At 45.7% G+C, this 19,773-nt stretch overlaps 1 protein-coding gene across 5 annotated transcripts in view; it reads left to right on the top strand.

The window, feature by feature from the left end:
* Positions 1 to 19,773, top strand: part of RELCH (RAB11 binding and LisH domain, coiled-coil and HEAT repeat containing) — a 139,867-nt gene that overhangs the window by 41,953 nt on the left and 78,141 nt on the right. For all 5 annotated transcript variants that reach the window (XR_005778958.1, XM_040431891.1, XM_040431890.1 and 2 more), the window contains 3 exons: positions 6,101 to 6,214; positions 16,213 to 16,404; positions 17,300 to 17,391. Coding sequence is in view for 4 of the 5 variants with exons in the window: in XM_040431891.1 (XP_040287825.1) it covers positions 6,101 to 6,214; positions 16,213 to 16,404; positions 17,300 to 17,391 (398 nt within the window). In the remaining variant the exon portion in view is untranslated. The remainder of the gene's footprint in view (positions 1 to 6,100; positions 6,215 to 16,212; positions 16,405 to 17,299; positions 17,392 to 19,773) is intronic.

Genomic DNA, 19,773 nt, shown 5'->3' with positions numbered 1-19,773 from the left:
TAAAAACAAGCCCTCACACAGCTCCACTGAAGGAAAAGTGAAAAACTTAAAGGGGTTTTCCAAGAGTATGAAATGTCACCACATGTGCCGGGCACCCCAAATGGAATATACTTATATGCTAGGGAGGCTCGTCCCCGCCTGCCATTGGCAACCCCCCCCACACCGGATGTTTTCATCCGTGTGCAGGGAGAAGTAGCAGTGGCGGTGCGGGGACCGGAGTAAGTATATTCCTTGTGGGGTGCCCGACACATGAGGGGACATTTTACACTCTTGGAGAACCCCTTTAAGGGTCTTAATAATGAGATTAAAAAAAAACTAAAAACCATTAACAAACCATATACATTTGGTGTCAGCATGCTGACCTGCAGAATAAGGTATTGTGATCTAAGCAGAAACGAAAAAAAAAAAAAAAAAAAAAAGGCAGAATTACGTATAGGTTTTTTTTCATTCCACCCCACAAATGGTTTGTAGAGTTGCTTATGGACATTAATTGGTGCAATTAAAAAAATACATCTTGTCTTGCAAAAAAACAAGCCCTCATACTATGGCCATGTTGATTAGAAAAATAAAGGTATGGCCCTTGGAAGGCAGGAAGGAAAAATCAAAACAAAACAAAAATGACAGATCTGATTGATTCAATTACTTTGCTTTCCTCTGATTTTAATGGGGCCAGGCACAATGTCTTGAAGGGTTAGGTCTGCTTTCACTTAGCAATCTGTTGCTTCATTCTAGAGAAAAAAGTGCTATTGAAGGGGTTTTTCGGTACTTAGATATTGGTGGCCTACTCTGAGTGTAGGTCATCAATATCGGATCATTGGGGGTCCGACACCTGGCACCCCCATCACTCAGCTGTTAAAGGCAAGGTGTGTCCACTATGTCGTGGCTATGCCGATGCACTGATGCTCCGCTCCCATTCAAGGGAAGGGGAGCGCGACGGAAACTACACATTAGGCACAGCCCTCCATCCACTACCTGGTTTCCAGAGGCAGTAAAAAACTGCTGATCATCGGGGTGCCAGGTGTTGAACTTCCACTGATCTGTTATTGACGACCTATCCTGAGGATAGGCCATCAGTAAGTCCTGAAAAACATCTTAAATCCATATGTTTCTGCCCCTCCTTCTCCTTTTTGTTTGCCAGGACCAGGGACTACATGGTCATCTCACCTGGCCCTGTCAGTTAAGTAGGGGAGGGAGAGGCTTGCAGAGGAAGTAGGAGGAGCAAGGTGGCACAGAGTGGTTTTAGCCTGCCCAAAATTGTTCATTTGCTTATGGATTAAAAGTACTTTTTCTTTATCACCTATGACGGCACCCCTGGAGAGACCACATCCTCCTCAGGACAGGAAACGGGAACCAGAACCACCTTTTAAAGGAGGGATCATCCCCTCTATCTCCAGTTCTATTTCCTGTCCTAAGGGGCAGGAGGGAATCGGATCCGCTGGATATCAAGAAAAGAGCTGCGGGGCCCCCGGCTATAAAATAGTGGATGGAGGGTTACCACCCTGTGCGGCTTAAGTCTCCTCTAGGAGCCGCTGCAGAAGTCTGGGCTCTCTTCTCTGTCCTTACCCCTTCCGTCCTCCTTCCCGGTTCCTGGGAGGGTCTTGGCCTTCCTGGGCTCCTGCGAACCTCTGCGGCCGTGTTCGCATGTTCGGCCGCCGGCCCACACGATGATCTGCATGTTCTTCCGGGTTGCGGCGGTGGGAGGAAGCTGTGGACTGGAAGGGAAGGGATGCTGGCTAGCACGTGCAGAGGAGAAAAGCGCAGCTGGCTCACTGTCATTCTGGGTGAAAATGCGTGGCAGTTCCTCCATTCAGGCTGTTTGCTGTATGAGACATAGAACAGGCTCAGCGCGCTGATCCCACTGAGACCACCAATGATACATCGGTACCACGGTGGGGTAAGAGGGATTATACCCCAGCATATATTATTTATATTAATGCCTATGGGGTCCTTTTCTGTTGCCTAGGTTTCAAAGGAGTCTTCTAGGAAGACTTCCAGAGTAAAGGAGAAGGGATGTGATGTGTGTAAGAAGAAGCTTCCTTCTGCCTGGGCAAAACCCCTATGTCAGGGGTGTATCAGGAAATTAATGGAAGAGAAAGCTCCATCTTTTTTGGGCAGCATAAAACAGATGATACGTGAAGAGGTCAGGGACTCCGTTGGCGGTCTGAGAAAGCACCGCCCCAGTACTTCCACAGCTGCTGCAAAAGAGTGGGGATCAACAGACGAGTCTTCTGAGGGCGAGGCTGCAGGGAGACAACTACAATTCCCTAGTAAAGGCGGGAAGTATCCGTTGTTTGAGGAGTTGTCTGCCCCTGGGATAGGGCCCCAAAGGTTAATGCTCCAGTAGCAAAAATGTCCAAAAAAGCCGCACTCCAAGGACATGGGTTCGCTCAAGGACCCGATGGAAAGGAGAGCAGAGGTTTATTTAAAGAAAAATTGTGAAGCCTCTGCGGCGGCTTTTAAACCTGCTATTGCCGCTACGTCTGTTGCCAGATCACTAAAAGTGTGCATCGGGGAGTTAGAGGCTTACATTAAAGGGGGTACCCCTAGGGAGCAGTTATTGTCTTTCTTCTATTATAAGTAATGCCTTGGGTTTCTTAGCTGACGCTTCTGCGGATACCTTGAGATTTTCCACTAGGGCTTCCGGCTTATCCAACTGTGCCCGGCAGGCTATTTGGTTGAAAAGCTGGAATGGGGATGCTAGTTCCAAGGCAAAACTTTGTGCTATCCCTTGTCAAGGAGAGTTTTTGTTTGGGCCCGTCCTGAACGACTTACTAGAAAAGGCCTCGGACAGAAAGAAGGGCTTTCCCTCTGTTAGTCAGGCACCCAGGTAGTCTTTCCATCCCAGATTTAATAAGTGGAGCTTTAGGGGCAAAGAAAGAGCAAAACAATTTGCAGGTCCAAATAAGAAAAGTAAGGGATTTCTTTTTCCCGGGTCAGACACCACAAAAAAGCAGTACCAATGACGCCAGGGCACCTGTTGGAGGTCGTCTTTCTCTTTTTGCACCTCAGTGGCAGAAGATCTCCAACAGCCCTTCGATACATTCTCCTGATAAGGGAGGGCCTAAAATTTAAATTTCAGACTTTTCCAGTAGGGAGATTTGTAATTACAGGTTACCGTTCAGATCCTGCAAAACAATCTGCCATAGTCGCAGAAGTTTTTTTCCTGATAGAAAAAAGGGTGCTGGTAAGAGTCTCAGAGCAGGAATTGACAGAGGGGTTTTATTCAACTCTTTTTCTGGTCAAAAAAACAAATGGCTCATTTCGGACTATAATAAATTTGAAGTGTTTGAACCAATTACTACAGTACGAGAGATTTTGTATGGAGTCCAAGTCAGCAGCGAACAATCTCTTCCCGTTTTGCTTTATGGCCACAGTAGACCTAAGGGATGCGTACTATCATGTCCCCATTCATCCCAGCCACCAGAGGTTTCTGAGGGTAGCAGTTCGGTTAGAAAGGGAGACTCTGCATCTTCAATTCCGAGCATTACCCTTCGGCCTCGCTCAAGCTCCGAGGGTTTTTACAAAGATCGTTTCGGAAATGATGGCACACGTCAGGGAGAAGGAGATCATCATTATACCTTACCTAGACGATTTTCTGCTGGTGGCCCGGTCAGGTCATATAAGCCTGGTTGAGAGAAGTTCTAGACTCCAGTTCCCAGAAGTGCCCGCTACCTCTGCAAAATGCTTTACTAATCAGATCAAGAGTTCAGCTTCTTCTCTCGTCTCAGTCAGTCACTATAAGAGAGGACATGTCTCATGACAGCCACTATTCCGGGGGTGGAATGGGCCCAGTACCATTCAAGGCTTCTTCAGATCCTGCGAGATTGGGATGTAAGTCTCCCCTCTCTGGACTCGGAGATATCTCTATCCTCCCAGACCTTAGATTCCTTGGGGTGGTGGATGTATCTAAAAAATCTAGAGAGGAGTTCCTTGGACCAGGGAGGCGGTTCTCCCCTTAGCCACGGATGCGAGCCCATCTGGTTAGGGAGCCCATGTGGGGCAGGGGATTTGGGAAAGCAAATCTCTGTCCCATTCGCACAATTTCTGGGAATTGGATGCAATCAGGATAGCCTTAGTACAGAGTCTCCCAACCATCAGAGGCAGGAATGTAAGGGTCTATTCGGACAACACAACATCAGTGGCCTGTATCAACCGGCAGGGAGGTACAAGAGCTCAGGGCCTAATGTCTCTCTCCCATCAGATTTTCAGCCTAGCTAAAGCTTCTGTATTATCTTTCTGCGGTACATCTAAAGCTTCTGTATTATCTTTCTGCGGTACATCTAAGGCGTTCGGACAATGTGAAAGCAGACTTCCTCAGTCGTCATCAACTATTCCAGGGAGAGTGGTCCTTAGATCAGGAGGTTTTCAATCAGGTGGCAGCATTATGGGGTACTCCAGAGATCTCTCCACCAGGGCAAACAGGAAGGTAGAAGTAGTCTTTTCCCTTTCTCCGGTGGAGCATCCGAGAGCTGTGGATGCACTGGCTCAATCTTGAAGGCAGGGCCTTCTGTATGCCTTTCCCCTACTAAAAATGCTACCAAGAGTCCTCAAGAAAATCAGAGAGGAGGAGGCCACTGTAATAGTTATAGCTCCCTTTTGGCCCGAGAAGGGTGTGGTTTTCCTGGCTCCGCAAGATGTCAATAGCAGCACCATGGGTGCTTCCAGAATCTCAGGGGCTTCTGTCCCAGGGTCCAGTCTTTCACCCAGAGGTGAAGAATCTGCACCTGACTGCCTGGTTATTGAGAGGGAGATTTTACAGAAAAGAAGTCTCTCCGAGGATGTCGTTGGCACTCTCTTGGCCAGTCGGAAGGAGGTCACTTCTAAGATCTACCTTAGGGTTTGGAGAACCCTTTTTCGGATTTGCCAAGAAACCTGTCGATGTGCTAGAAGCTTCTGACATCCCGCTAGTATTAGATTTCCTACAGGAAGGATGGAACAAAAAACTTAGGCCCAGCACTTTAAATTCCAGATTTCAGCATTAAGTGCCTTATTTGAGATAAAGTTAGCGGAACATCCTTGGATTAGAAGATTTAGAACAGCAGTGTCTAAATTGTCCCCAGTCTGTAAAAATAGAATCCCCACCGAACCCCCCCCCCCCAGATTTAAATTTTGGTCCTTTCCTCTGTCACCTCATACCCTTTTGAGCCTATTGATGAAATCTCCCCAAAGTTGCTCTCCCTAAAACTTGCTTTCCTTCTGGCCATTACTTCGGCTAGAAAAGTTAGTGAGATTTCTGCTCTTTCTATTGACCCTCACTATTTGGTGATCCTGGAAGATCGGGTAGTGATTTCTCCTGATCCATCTTTTTTTTCCTTAGCCTACTCTTTTAAGGGGGTTGATCCACCCTTGGGGTTTGGGGCCCACTCTACGAGATCAGTTTCCACATCTTGTGCAGAGAGAGCTTCTGCCTCTATATGTTATATTTCTTAGTTCTTGAGAAAAGGACTGGAGATAGAGGGGATGATTCCTCCTTTAAAAGGTGGTGCTGTCATAGGGTTCAAAGAAAACCGATTACCGGTAAGTGTTATCCAATATTTCTCCAGCATGAAGCAGTAGATCACTAAGTAAAAGGTATCATTACTTTCTGCTGATCTAGCCCTACAAGGCATTGTGCCTGGTGTAACAGTGAATTTCCTGGTGATGACTATGCAGCACCAACAAGTAGGAGGTTACTTTACTTTATATTGGCGGCTAAGTATTACTTACCAGATCTATTAAAGGGGTTGTTCTGTGTTTTTTAAGTGATGACCTGGTTTTTCAGGATAGGGGTCCGGCACTCCCGACAATCAGTTATTCTGTGTAGCCCTGTTACTGGAAGTCAGCTTCGGAGCTACAGAGTATCATAAACATAGTAGCTGACATTGCTCGTCACTGCATCGCTGCTCCCATTGACATCTATGGAAGCAGCGCTGCAGTGATGTGCGCTGTCCACTATAATATTGAGAGGGCAGTTTACTTCCGGTGATGAAACTACACCCAAACAGCTGATCGGTGGGGATGCGGGGTGCCGGACCCCTGACTATCAGCTATTGATGGCTTATCCTGAGGATAATCAGTAAATGGACCTTGCTATTCTAACTTGGTTTTTGTTTTCATCTAGGAGCCTATAAAACCTCTTGAAAAAAAAGCACTAAACTTCCTTGTCAATGAATATTTATTGAAAAATAACAACAAACTCACTTCTATAACCTTTTCTGATGAGAATGATGAGCAGGTAAGGTGCATTCTGGGGTCAGTCGTTAAAGGGGACCTGTCTGTCATCACATATACAGAACCTAAACCAAAGCCATAGTGTTATACAGGGTGTAAGTCTCTGAAATATCACTTGCAGCATAGAGGAAAAAATAAAGGTATGCTGCGTGTCCGTAGTCATGTGGATGGCCTGTTCTCCTCAGAGGTCACGTAGTTCTGGCCAGATTGACATTCACAGGATGGGCTACATCATTGCAGGACAACTCCAGCAGCATCCAGTGCAATATGCTGGTAAGGGCTCACGCACACGACCATTGCTTTTGTCCGCATCCAATCCAGGTCAGATGTGGACCCATTCACTTCAGTGGGGCCGCAAAAGATGTCCATATGTCCATTCCGCGGCACCCGCAAAAAAATAAAACATACCCTATTATTTTCCATATTACGGACAAGGACAGGCCTGTTCTATTACTGGCCGAATGTTTTGTTGTGCAAAATTCAGAATGCACACAGCTGGTATCGGTGTTTTGAGGATCAGCAATTTGCGGACCTAAAGGTGATGCCAGTACACCTTACGTCACATCCTGCATTTTGTAATGATGTATTCTGGTCGGTAAGGCTTCAGTCCAGCCATGACTGCAGAGTAGACCAGGGCCACCAACATGACTTCACCGGTGCACGCTACTTTATAACTTCATTTATATCCTAATGCTATAAGGGATATTTCTGAGAGTGGCATCTTTAAAAACTTCTTACTGTCCTGTACAATAACAGAGGGATGAGTAGGGGAGGTGTTCCCATTGGATTCCAACGGGTACACCTCCCCTGCTCGCCCATCTGTTCTTGTTATATTCCTCGGGTGGTTTGGTGTCTTTGCCTGGAGGATTCCATCCAAACGTATTGGCACTGGCTGCGGCAACCACCTCATCTCCACCTACGAACCTTATATCTCCAACGCACTCACCACCCTAATACAGGTGAGCGCATATACATCCCTTCAGGAATTAAGATGCCTTTCATACTTACCCTATGAGCACCTTCTCTCCATTGTACGCCATCCTGTACAATGCTATGGTGCTGATTAGGGATGAGCGAATCGACTTCGGATGAAACAGTGGTACCTTGGAACCAGACCGGTGTTCGGGAAATGGATTTTTACAGTAGAAATTGATTTATAAAGTTGTTATGAGAAGTCTCGCGAGACTTCGCGAAGTAATAACTTTGGCTCATAGGAGCCAATACATTCTAATACTGTACGGAGCGCTTGCTCCGTACAGTATTCAGACTAAGTACTATGCGAATCGTCTTAGGATGTTTCATCCGAAGTCGATTCGCTCATCCCTAGTGCTGATATAGGGGAGGTATATGTGGTGACCGGTTCCTGTTAAATGTGAGCGTCCCATTTTCTGTGCAATGGATCTGTTGGTCTGCAAAAGCCACAGACCAAAGACAGATGGCGTCTATATCATGTCAGTGGTTTCACGGACACAGACTTCAGTGAGCGTGTTTGGTCTGCACGTCTCCATTGTTTCTTCACTGACCTACAGTCGGTGGTAAAAAAAAAAAGGTGTGTAAATACTGTAAACATACGTGAACTGTTCTTGGAGAACACAGACAGCACACGAGAGTGATTCACTGCCATGTGAAGAAGCCCTTATCAGGGGGGAGCTGCTTTATTTTCTTCTATTTCCCTATTCATCACTTTGCATTACCCAGTGTACTTGTATTGGTTGTATGTGTTCATCATATAACATGGCAGATCAAGTGGAACTAATAAAAGTTGTAATCCTGTACTTTTAAATGAAAATTCATTTGATTTTGCTGTTCAACAGTTAACACTTAAACACACAATGTGGCTGTACAATAAGGATTAGATATTTTTTATTTTACCACAGCGCACAAAAACATTCTACTACCAAGTAAAATGACAATGAAGAAAAAGTGATGTAAGGGTTCTTTCACACCAGTGTTATTGATTTTCCTTTGTTCAGTAAACCCATTAAAGGGGTTCTCCAGGAATTGAAAATTGAAAAAAATTTAATAATAATTTATTATAAATATATTCTCAAATACCTTTCATTACTTTTGTCTGGGGGAACAATCATCAGGGGAAACAAAATGGCCTCTGTCCCATTAGTTAACACAAAACCTGTCCTGATCACACAGGAGGACACGTTACTTTACAACACTGAGGTAAAGAGCTGCTTCATCCTCCTCTCTGCTCTACTTGTCAGGGATTATGAACCTGAATACAGGTGATAAGAACTTTTGCGGAATTTAGCTCTTGAGGAGACATGAAGTAAAGAGAGGACGGACAGGACAGACTGTGGTAATGTGGGGCTGTGGTAATGGAGACTGTAAACAAATGCTGCTGCTCATTAGCCACACCTCACCCTCCTCTCATGTCTCCTCATCATCTCCATTCCCACAGAGATTCACCTGTATTCAGGATCATATTCCCTGACAAGCAGAGCAGAGAGGAGGATGAGGCAGCACTATGGCTCGTTGTGGGGAAGTAACTTGTCCTCCTGTGTGATTAGGACAGGTTTTGTGTGTACTGATAGGACGACGGCCATTTTATTGCTCCTAATGATTGCTCCCTAGACAAAACAAGCCATTCTAAGTAATGAAAGGTATTTGTGAATATATTTACTATAAAATAATATTTAAGTATTTTAATTTTTTAAATTCCTGTAGAACCCTTTTAGGGTCCATTCACACGTCCGCAATTTCATTCTGCATTTTGCGCAACGGAATTGCTGACCCATTCATTTCTATGGGGACATGCGGCCCGGCTCCGGAAACATTGCCGTGTCCGTGTTTTGTGGATCCGCAAAACACGTAACGGTCTTGTGAATAGACCCTTAAGCTGCGTGGCAGCACAGCTTCCATAGTGCCCCCAATCAGGGTCTCTGTAGGCCCACTCACTACCGCAGTTTGCAGGCCCAGCCCCGGACTTCAGGTTACAGTGTGCATGCTCTGAGTTCAATAGTGTCCACCCCGAGAATGCAATTTTATCTATGTGCGTTGCTGGTGTGGGTGGCCCCAGAACTTAGAACAGGTGCAAACCATAGTGCCCACAGTGCTCAGTCTTGATGTTCTAATGCTAGCTAGTGTCAGGTCGTTCTGTGCGGGGATCCAAACGGTGCCGTCTCCTCCCTCTTGTCGTCCTGCTGGTATTGGGAGAAGAGGAGAACACAGCTGCAGCGTGGCAAGAAGGAGGAGGCAGTGTCAGCTTGGAGTCCTGCAAATAACGTTCTCCTGTCCTGACATCCATTTTTTTTTATTTTTTATAAATATATATTTTTATTTTCCAAATCAAAATGTTAATACATAAAACGATATCAATCTCAACGGTTTGTCCAGCATGACAATCATAAACATCTTTACAAGAAAAAATTGGACACCCTCAAGATAATATACAATAATAACTATATCAACCCCCCCCCCCCCCATTGGCTGCCGTCCGCTCCATTCATTGTTATATAGAATAGTATCAGTATTAATTATAACTATACAGCTCTGCGTGCAACTCTCCTTTTCTTTTCAATATCCTCATACACCCTAATTTTTTGGAGGTATAAACTCCACTCCCTTGTTGAGGGCGGGGAGACAGAGCCCCAATACTTTATCAATATAGCCTTAGCAACCATCAATCCCCGCATCCAAATCCGTCTAACCTGGGGTGGGACTTCCACTTCTGACCCATAATCTCCAAAAATCACTATCAAAATACTCGGGTTATAATTCAGTGAAGTCTCCTTCTGTAAAATAGCGAAGACCTCATCCCAATAACTTCTTATTTTTCTGCAGCTCCAAAGCAAATGAACATAGTTGGCATTAACATATCCACATTTAGAGCAGCAGCAATCACGATCTTTATTTTGGGGAAATTTTCCCTGGGTTTTAGGCGTATAATACAGTCTATGGATTATCTTAAATTGAATTAGCCTATGCGCACTGGAAACTGTCGCCTTTCTCACATTCCTATAAATGGTAGACCACTGTAGTGGGGGGCAATTCAACTCTTGCTCCCACTTATCTGTGCTTTGAAAAGGCGTTACAGTTGCCAGTGCCGATCGGAGTTTCGCATAAAGTCTAGATAGCTTCACCTTTTCATACTTCTGGGCGTCACAAAAATCAAAAAATATATTCTCTCGTAGAAAAATAAGACCCCTATTCCTAGAGGTTTCAAATATATGTTTCAAACGTGAATACATAAATAAATCTAATGGTGAACTATCGGTAAAACCAAATTCCAAAAGTGATTTAAAGCGACCCATATAAAAAAGGTCAGACACCCTGTTGATACCATTACATGACCAATAACCAAAATCTGTAATTTTAAAGAACTCCTCCAGATCCCTGTTCTCCCACAGAGGGGTGAAACCAAACGGTCCAGAAGATTTAAGGGTCTTCTTCAGTCTGTTCCACACCCTCTGCAGTGAGCATGGGATCAACAAGGACCTCCCCATTCCCATAAACCCAGTCTCCAAACATGCAAAAATATTATCAACTGGTTTATCAAAAACTTTTTTCAAATATCGTGAAAGTGAACTCTCTTTTGAATAACAGCAACGCTGAATCTGTGCACATAAATAATAACCTTGAAAAAAAGGTAATGACAGCCCACCATCTGCCTCCGACAACCATAGATACTTCTGCTTTATGCGCACCCTCTTCCTTCCCCAGATTAGATCATTGATCATAGTCTCCAACCTATAAAAAAAGATGTCATCTATCCAGATGGGAGAGGCGCACAACGGAAACAAAACTATCGGTAATATAATCATTTTAATCAAAGCTATTCGGTCCGTTTGGGCCAGTGTCAATTTCCGCCACGCGCTGACTTTATCCCTGACTTTATTCAAAACCGGGGCCAGATTAAGATCATAAAACCTATTTATAGGGACCCCAATCTTAACCCCCAGATAATCTAAAGTGTCATTAGGGGCCAAAACACGGACTCGCCCCCCCTCATCTACGGCTTTGCGATTCAGTGGGAGGAGAGATGACTTTGACCAATTAATTCTGTAACCTGATAGTTTGCCATATTCTTCTATTACCTCCATGACATGCAAGAGAATCTTCCATCCCTGATCCAGGAACAGAATAACGTCATCGGCATGTAGGCTTATTTTATCACTCACTCCCGCCACCCCAAAACCATCTATACAGTTATCTAAGCGAATCCGGGAAGCCAATGGTTCAATAAAAAGGGCAAAGAGGAGAGGAGACAGCGGACAGCCCTGTCTCATCCCTCTCCGCATCTTGACAGGGGAAGAGCTAATACCATTGACACTAATAGATGCAACTGGCTGTGCATATAGCATTTGGGTAATTTCCAGGAACGAATTCCCAAGGCCAAAATGGGACATTGTAGCCCACAAAAAAGACCACTCCATCCTGTCAAACGCCTTTGCGGCATCTAAAGACAGAATGGAGTGGTCTATACCTCCCCCAACAGACAAATTCAGATAAACCCTATATAGACTCATCTGTATCTGCCGTCCCGGGATAAAGCCCGTCTGATTGGGGTGTACCAAACTCGCTATAACCTTCTTTAGACGGTTGGCCAAAATTTTAGCGAAAATCTTGTAGTCCGTATTTAAAAGTGATATGGGTCTATATGACCCCATATCGCACGGATCCTTCTTCTTTTTTAAAACCAAGATAATCACTGCCTCACTAAATGATGGAGGTACAGAGTAGCATGCGCGGGACTCATTCAGGACTAAAAGCAGGATCGGCAAAAGTACTTTAGCGTGATACCTATATAGATCAAACGGCAATCCATCTGAACCAGGGGCTGATTCATATTTTAAAGAAAGAAGAGTCGCCTGAAGTTCCTCTAAAAGAATAGGGGATTCCAAGCGCTCTCTATCTTGAGGACATAACTGGGGGAGCTCTAATTTTTGAAGATATCGATCCATATCGATACGACTAAGCGTAGACTCAGATTTATAAAGGTCGGAATAATATCTCACAAATTCCTCCCTTATCTCCGCTGCAGAGCTCACCCCAACACCCTGTAGGTTCCTAATTTCTCTTATACTGGTAGACTCTCTCTGGTTGGCCACCAGACGAGCCAGAAACCTGCCCGTTTTACCAGATTCGCAGAAGCGATTCTGGCCTTGAAATAGGAGCTTATGTTGTGCTTTTTTATATAGGAGCGTCTTAAGCTGTAAGTTAGCCTCTTTTAACTGATTAATGGATTGCTCCGTATAGGAGTCAATTAATGCGGCGCGTAAGTTCCTTATTGAGTCTATCAATTGTTGTTCCCTGTGCCGTACTTCCGTTCTAAACCTGTTAATTTTACTAAAGTATAAGCCCCTTATATGGGCTTTCAAAGCATCCCACACGTAGTGAATATGTGCCGATCCTACATTAAAGTCCCAAAATTCCTGAATATCCTGCTCTATTCTAACTTGCTCCCCTATCACATCAAACCAATGCGGGTTCAGTTTAAAAATTCTACCTGTACTCGGGGCCTCCGCAAATATCACAAGAACTGGGGAATGATCCGAGATTCCATGAGGTTCATACCTCATTCTCAGGACGCGACCGCACAGATCCCGGCTTGCAAATGCCAAGTCTATACGGGACATAGACCCGAATGACTGGCTAAAACATGAAAAGATTTTTTTATTGCCATAGAGGTGGCGCCAGATATCAACCAGCGCCAGCTCCTGGCATACAGCAGACAAGGGGGATCCCGCGCGGCCGCGCCCAGAGAACGACTAGAACCGATCCAGCTCAGGATCTAGTACTGCATTAAAGTCACCCGCCACTAATAACGCACATTGATTTTTTGTGGATATATACTGAACTAACTGTGAAAACACTGTTGCGTTAAATGGCGGCGGAATATAGATAAAAGCCAGTATGACCTCCTGCCCTTTCCAATACCCATGGAGGAATACAAATCTACCTTCTTTATCGATCAGATTATCTAGCGGCTGATACTCCATCCCATGATGAATATATACACTAACCCCTCTTGCATAGGACGAGTAGCAAGCGTGGTACTCAAGAGAGGCCCATTTCCTTTTCAGTCTATAAATCCTATCTAATGTAGCATGGGTCTCTAACAGTACCACAATCGCCGGCAGATGGCGGACCACAAGGTCAAATACAACCGTCCTCTTCACCCTGTCTCCCAGCCCTCTCACATTCCAGAATAAAATATTACACGGCATTTCCTATGGATAAACAGGGTTTCCATCCCCCCTTCACTAGCGGAGAGGCACGCATATCTGCACAGCAACCGACGGCAGCCAATCCCTCCCTTAAACCCACCCCCAAAACAAACCCCTGCATGGTTGACAGGGCATTTCACAATACCCATCAACCTCTCTCCTACCACCAAACCTCCTCCCTGCCACCTCCCCTCATTAACCTCCCCCCTCACCCACCTTCCATATTTTTCATAGGCCCTTTAAATCCAACCATTGCGCCACCTCCGACTGTGTGGAAAAAAAGCTCACAGACTCATTGTATACCACTCTCAATTTAGCGGGATATAACATTGAATAAGTAATCTTAGCTGCAATCAATCTTTTTTTCACATCAAAAAAAGATCTTCTTTTATTTTGGGTCTCTCGCGAGAAATCAGGAAAAATTGATATCAGATTACCATTAAATTTTATATTTTCTACTTCTGTTTTGCGTCTAAGGACCCAGTCCCGATCCTTTGAGCAAACAAATTTTGCCAGGATTGCCCTAGGAGGGGCCCCTGGGGGAGGTTTTTTGAAGGGGATTCTATGGGCTCTTTCCACACAGAAGGTAGATACATCATAGTCTGGACCCAGACTTTCTACCAACCACTTCTGAATAAAGTTTGACGGATTATCCTGTTCTGCCCCTTCTGGGAACCCTACTAACCGCAAATTATATCTACGTAACCTATCCTCCAACTCTACCACCTTTTTCCTTAACCAAGAACGGTCTTCATCTACCTCTTCTAGTTTGTTCTTTAATACACCGTTATCTACGGTGACAGAGTTGACTGCCGATTCCAATTCTTTCACCTTTAGTCTCAGCTTTGTCATTTCGTCTCTTATTATGGTAACATCGCCTTGAACTACTGCAAGAGAAGAAGTCAACTCTGCCACCGAAGTGTTAGTAGCGTTTACTACTCCCAATATATCCTGGAGTTTTTTATTAATACTATCAAAACCTTCACTATGGGAGGAACTGGCCTTTGATAAACCCCGTTCTAACTGATCCGTATTATCTAATCCTGGCTCAATCTGAGGAGCAGACCTATGAACCCCTCCTCTAGTTTTAGGTGGTGGTGACTTCAGAAATTTATCTAATCGGGCCTGTGGGCTCCCCCCTACACCTCCTTTTGGGGAGGTCAGTCCTCCCGATTTGCGAAATTTTGGCAGCATTTTTATCTAAATAGGTAAGCTGCAGTTATAAACACAATTCAATGCCCCAACTATGGAGCCACCTCAGCACCTCAGAAGGCCGGTTATTAACGGTATCAAATACTTATAGGAAGAAAAAAAGATAGGTTACAGGACAAATAATAAAAAGCGGATACTGGGTAGGGACACAGCCCTGCGCACAAACTAATTGCAGACTAAATAAATAGTTACATCCCCCAAGTAAAAGACTGCAGGTAAACATATAGCAATCGTCACACAGGGCAGAGAAAGGTACAAGATCACTAACAAACAGGCTATATAGCTTATTGGAGGAACTAAAATAATCCATTTAAAATTAGAGTTAGTGTGTAAGTCCAGTTTAGTGAGTACAACAGCAGGGTACCCAGCAATAGCGCCAATTTTACTTTCTGGTTAGGGCCCCCACAAGTATGGCTTTTCAGCCGCGTAGGCTCCCCTCAAATAGAAAAAAGTCCTCTTGGGCCTTGACGCTTCATCTGTAGAAATTAGGGGGGGGGACCGTTCCTTAAGATCCCAGAACCCAAGTCCAAATGACCACAGCGGGTCATACAGCTACCCACCCCCCGGGAATCCAACAAGGGCCACAGAAGGTATCGTGAAGTGTAATACACCCCGACCTCACAGCGCCCCCCGCCAACAACGCCAGTCCACTGCCGTCTCCCAAAAGTATGTTAGTAAGTTAGTAATCAAGAGAAAACTCCGGATTCACCCATCGGACACCCGACCCAGGCTCTCTCCACTCCACCCACGAAAAACCGGAGCTCAATAGCATACCACGCTCACCAGCTCCAACGCTCCTGACATCCTTACCCAGCACTTGGGCAACAACATTATGGCCTGTGCCTGTAGGTGACATCTACTACTTTATCTGTACTCAGAGTTATCACTGTTATCTGTGTCCTTACATAGGACTGCAGTTGACATTCACTACATTATCTGTACACAGAAAGAGATCACGGTTATCTGTGGTGTTACATAGGCCTGCAGGTAAGGCTTTTATGACATATCCACAGGAGTATGATGGATGCAGGTCCCACCACAGGTCCTGTTCTGCAGTGGAAGTAAATGGAGAGAGCCACACATGTGGAGCTGCCTCTCCATACTCTGCGGTGGGTTCACTGCGTCCATATGACTTTTATGGTATATCCACAGAAAATTCTGAGATGGGAATACCTCTTTTAATTGATGGATCACAAGATATTGCAGGTTTACCCTGTGGTTACTACATGGGAATGCACCACCTCCAGCAGAACAACAAAATAATGTAAGTGCCAGGCCCAGCACATAACTGACACGAGCAGAGCCAAACATCCCATTGACTATAATGGGATCCATTGGGTTTCTCTCCGGGAGAAAGAAGTCCTGCATGCAGGACTTTTCTTTCCGCTGTTCTTGCTTTGTGACTGGGGCCCTGTATGGAGCCTCCAACGCAGATGTGAAAATGCTCTAAATGTGATCAGAATAATAACTGATTGGTAGGTTTATCCAATATGTTGTGCTATGTGCAGTAAAAGAATGAGGCTCACTCTGTTTAGACCATGTTCAGTGTGTGGAATTTCAGTAGACTGCTTTAAAAATAGTTGTTGTTTTTTTTGCCCTCTTTTTTTAGGACTTTGAACTGTGGGATGATGTAGGGTTAAACACCCCAAAGCCTCCAGACTTGTTGCAGCTTTACAGAAACTTTGGCAGCCACCAAACTGTAGTGAAAGACACAGCAGATGCTGAAGTAAGTGTAGACGAGGACGATCTGGAGCCCCTTCTGAGAGCCGAGCGGCCTGCTGTGGAGCCAGTAGTTGTACAGGTCAGAGATGTTCTTTCCCTAATAATTCAAGGAATTGTGAAATGTCTTCCTGTCCTGTTCAATAGATATAACAATTAGGACTTCAGTTTTAATATCGGCTAGACTAAATATTATTTAACAGTTACTCCTCCAGTTTGACATTAGGTTAAGGCCTCATGCACACGGCCGTTCTGTGCGTTGGGGACCGCAATTTGCTGTCCCCAATGCACGGGCAACATCCGTGCGGCGGTCGGGATGGATCGAGGCCCATTCAACTTGAAGGGGTCCGTGATCCGTCCGCATCGTTAAAAAATAGAACATGTTCAATTTTTTTGCGGCGCAGAGGGACGGACAGAAACACCATAGTGCTTCCGTTCCGCACCGCACAGCATCTCCCAGATTGCGGACCCATTCAAGTGAATGGTTCCGCATCCGTGATGCTGGGAGCCCGCATATTGCGGACCCGCTGTTTGCGGGCCGCAATACGGCAACGGCTGTGTGCATGATGAGGCCTTAGGGTCCATTCACACATCCGTAGTGTATTGCGGATCCGCAATACACTCGGTCGGCACCCTCATAGACCTGCCTATTCTTGTCCGTAATTGCGGGCAAGAAGAGAACATATTCTATATTTTTCAGGAGCCGAGGACCAGAAGATCGAGGCCGCGCTCCGGAAATGCGGATCTCTTCCGGCCCCATAGAGAATGAATGGGTCCGGATTAGTTCCGCAACGTTGCAGAACGGATCCGGACCCATTCTACGGACGTGTGAATGGACCCTTTAAAGATACAAAAAAGCAGTAAATAGCTGCAGGCCATTTACCCAAAAATACCTTGATCAAGGGGCAAACCTTTCTATCCAGATAATAATTACCTCACTTGATTGATTTATTTTTTCTCCCCTTTTCCCTCTTTAGTCATCTGCATTAGTGCAAGAATTAGAAGATAGAATCAGGCAATGTAACGATGAGAAAGAAGTTTTGCTGGATCAAATTAGGATCCTCCAGAGGTAAGTAATATTAAAGACTGCGTCCTATAACCTTTTAAGAATGGTAATCGGGTACAATGAGTGACAAAAGATACTGTTCACGTGATATAATTATGTAACAAGCGTTCCGAGTACAGCACAAGTGGTAGCAACCTGTTAACCATATAGCGTGTTACAGACAGAAATAAATTACAAAGGGAGTCTTTTTCAGTCGGTGTGTTGGGACAGAGTTGTGAATAATGTAACACTGTAAAATCCAGTAAGGAGTGAATCCCACTATTTCCCTCAGACATTTAAAAAGGCCTCTTGATTTTTATATACTATGCATATGAGAGGACTTACCACACTATAGTAGTATTTTCTCCTCCCATCTCACACAGATTTCTTTCCTGTATTCCCCTTCAGAAATCTCCTTTTGTCTGCTTTAGGGCTGTTTCAGACGAGCATGTCGGGTGAGGGAATCGCGTTCCGCATGTGAGCGTGATTTCTTGATTATGGACACTCCTTGTTTCTCTGGAGCTCCCAGCATTATACTGATTTATAATGCTGTGTGTCTCTGCATGACCTTACTGCTACAGAATCCTAATTCAACAATGCTGTCAGTATGATTCTGTGGCAGTAAGTTCATGCAGAGACACACGGCATTATAAATCATTATAATGCCTTGTGCTCCAGAGAAATAAGCAGTGTTCATAACAGGGAATCGCGCTCACACGCTGAATGTGATTCCTGCACAGCACATGCTCGTCTGAAAGAGAGCTTAGGGTGATTTGTGTGTTGTAATGGCATTTTTGAGGGCCTTGACATGGTAAATCCTGATGAGAAAAAAATGGATTTTTTGCATCAGGGCTCCCCCCTGCAAAAAGAAATCCTCACATATCATGCACATGTAATGCATCCTCTGTGTTCAATTGCATCCATGTTACAATCATAGCCCATACCTCTACCCACTCCCGCAAGCAGATCCTTGTACACTGATCATTACTAGGGAAATTCTGGTTTCTGTAGCATTGTAGCAAAAACTTGGGTGGTGGTAGTTTAGCGGAATCACAAATTGATGTCAATCAGCATAAAACTGTTGTGCTGTTTATAGTATTTAGTGTGATGTATTTGAGAAAATTATATATATGTGTAAGAAAATCGGACAGCACTCCAAGACTTGAAAAGACGTGGTGTATTTATTCACCCATGTGGAACAATCGCAACGTTTCAGCTCACAACTGAGTTGTGAGCTGTAACGTTGCGATTGTTCCACATGGGTGACGCCTCGCCTCCCTGTTCTCCCGGGGTCGAGTTGCGCCAGTGACGGTCACCTGCACTGCTGCCTCCCCCACAGAAGACAAGGTGGACCAGGGCACCCTCGCTCCCCTGCATCCCGCCAGCCAAGGGCCCCTCCAAGCCCCCCTTTCCAGCGTCCTGCTACTACGGTGCCAGTAGCTGAAGGGGTGACCCTGCTGGACCAGAGGAAGGGTGAAGATGGCGGTTGGACAGAAGATGAGGTGAGTACATGTGACTAGGTAAGTATTAACCCCCTCCCTCCCTTCCTCTTGGAATGGTTCTCCCCTGGTGCTTCTCCCTCTCGGCATAGTTTTCTTCTGCCCTCAGGGTTAACTAGGGGGACACAGCAGGCACAAGCTGCCAGGGGCCCCTATTATCTCTCAGGAGGACCTCTGGAACTTAGACCCCTATAACAGTCCCTCTCACTCCCCCCTAGGCCGGTTGACGGCTAATAGGGGGTTAATATGGAGGTGGAATTGGGCGAGATGGCGCTGCGGGGTGACTGTGTATACATCAGCGGGACGGAGAGGAGCGCACGGCTCCCGCTACCGCTCCCCAGTTCCATATTCCGACCCTGTCGGGAGCGGGCGCCAAGGCGCCGCTCCGACAGAGTTAATGAGGGAAAAACAATCGCGGGCGCCTCGTGCGCTGCATATTTCATCCACCCTCCGGGTAGTGACGGACCACTGCAGGATCTTACCTCATGGGGGACTCAACCACCTGCTGCATCCCCCCGTAGCACCGGCAGTGTCTGTTCCCTCCCAGGGGCGCCCCCCTTTTTTCTTGGGGGGACACTCTAGGTGTTGGCGCTTCTCCCCCGGGCTGTCCGGCAGTGCTCCTGGCGGCCATGTGTTAACTGGATCCCGGTTTTTGCGGTAGACTAGGCCGCAACTGTTCCTGGGGGGGGAGGGGGGAGCTGGCGCGAAATTCTCCCGCCTAGCTGTTCCCCTTCCCCAGAGCCAGCTGAGCACCGCCCCTGCTCTCTGCGTTTTTTTTTTTTTAACTCTTCCTGGCCAGCCATTTCATCGGCCGGCCCTGGGTATTCAAGAAATGATACAGTAATACAGTGCAGTTACTTAATCGGCCGTGCACCGCATGTTGTTCAGACCCGCTCCTTTCTCTGCC

The sequence above is a fragment of the Bufo bufo genome, chromosome 5 (genome assembly GCF_905171765.1).
Source record: "Bufo bufo chromosome 5, aBufBuf1.1, whole genome shotgun sequence".
NCBI lineage: Eukaryota > Metazoa > Chordata > Amphibia > Anura > Bufonidae > Bufo > Bufo bufo.
The sequence above is the reverse complement of the archived record's forward strand: the minus strand, read 5'-3'. Positions and strand labels throughout refer to the sequence as shown.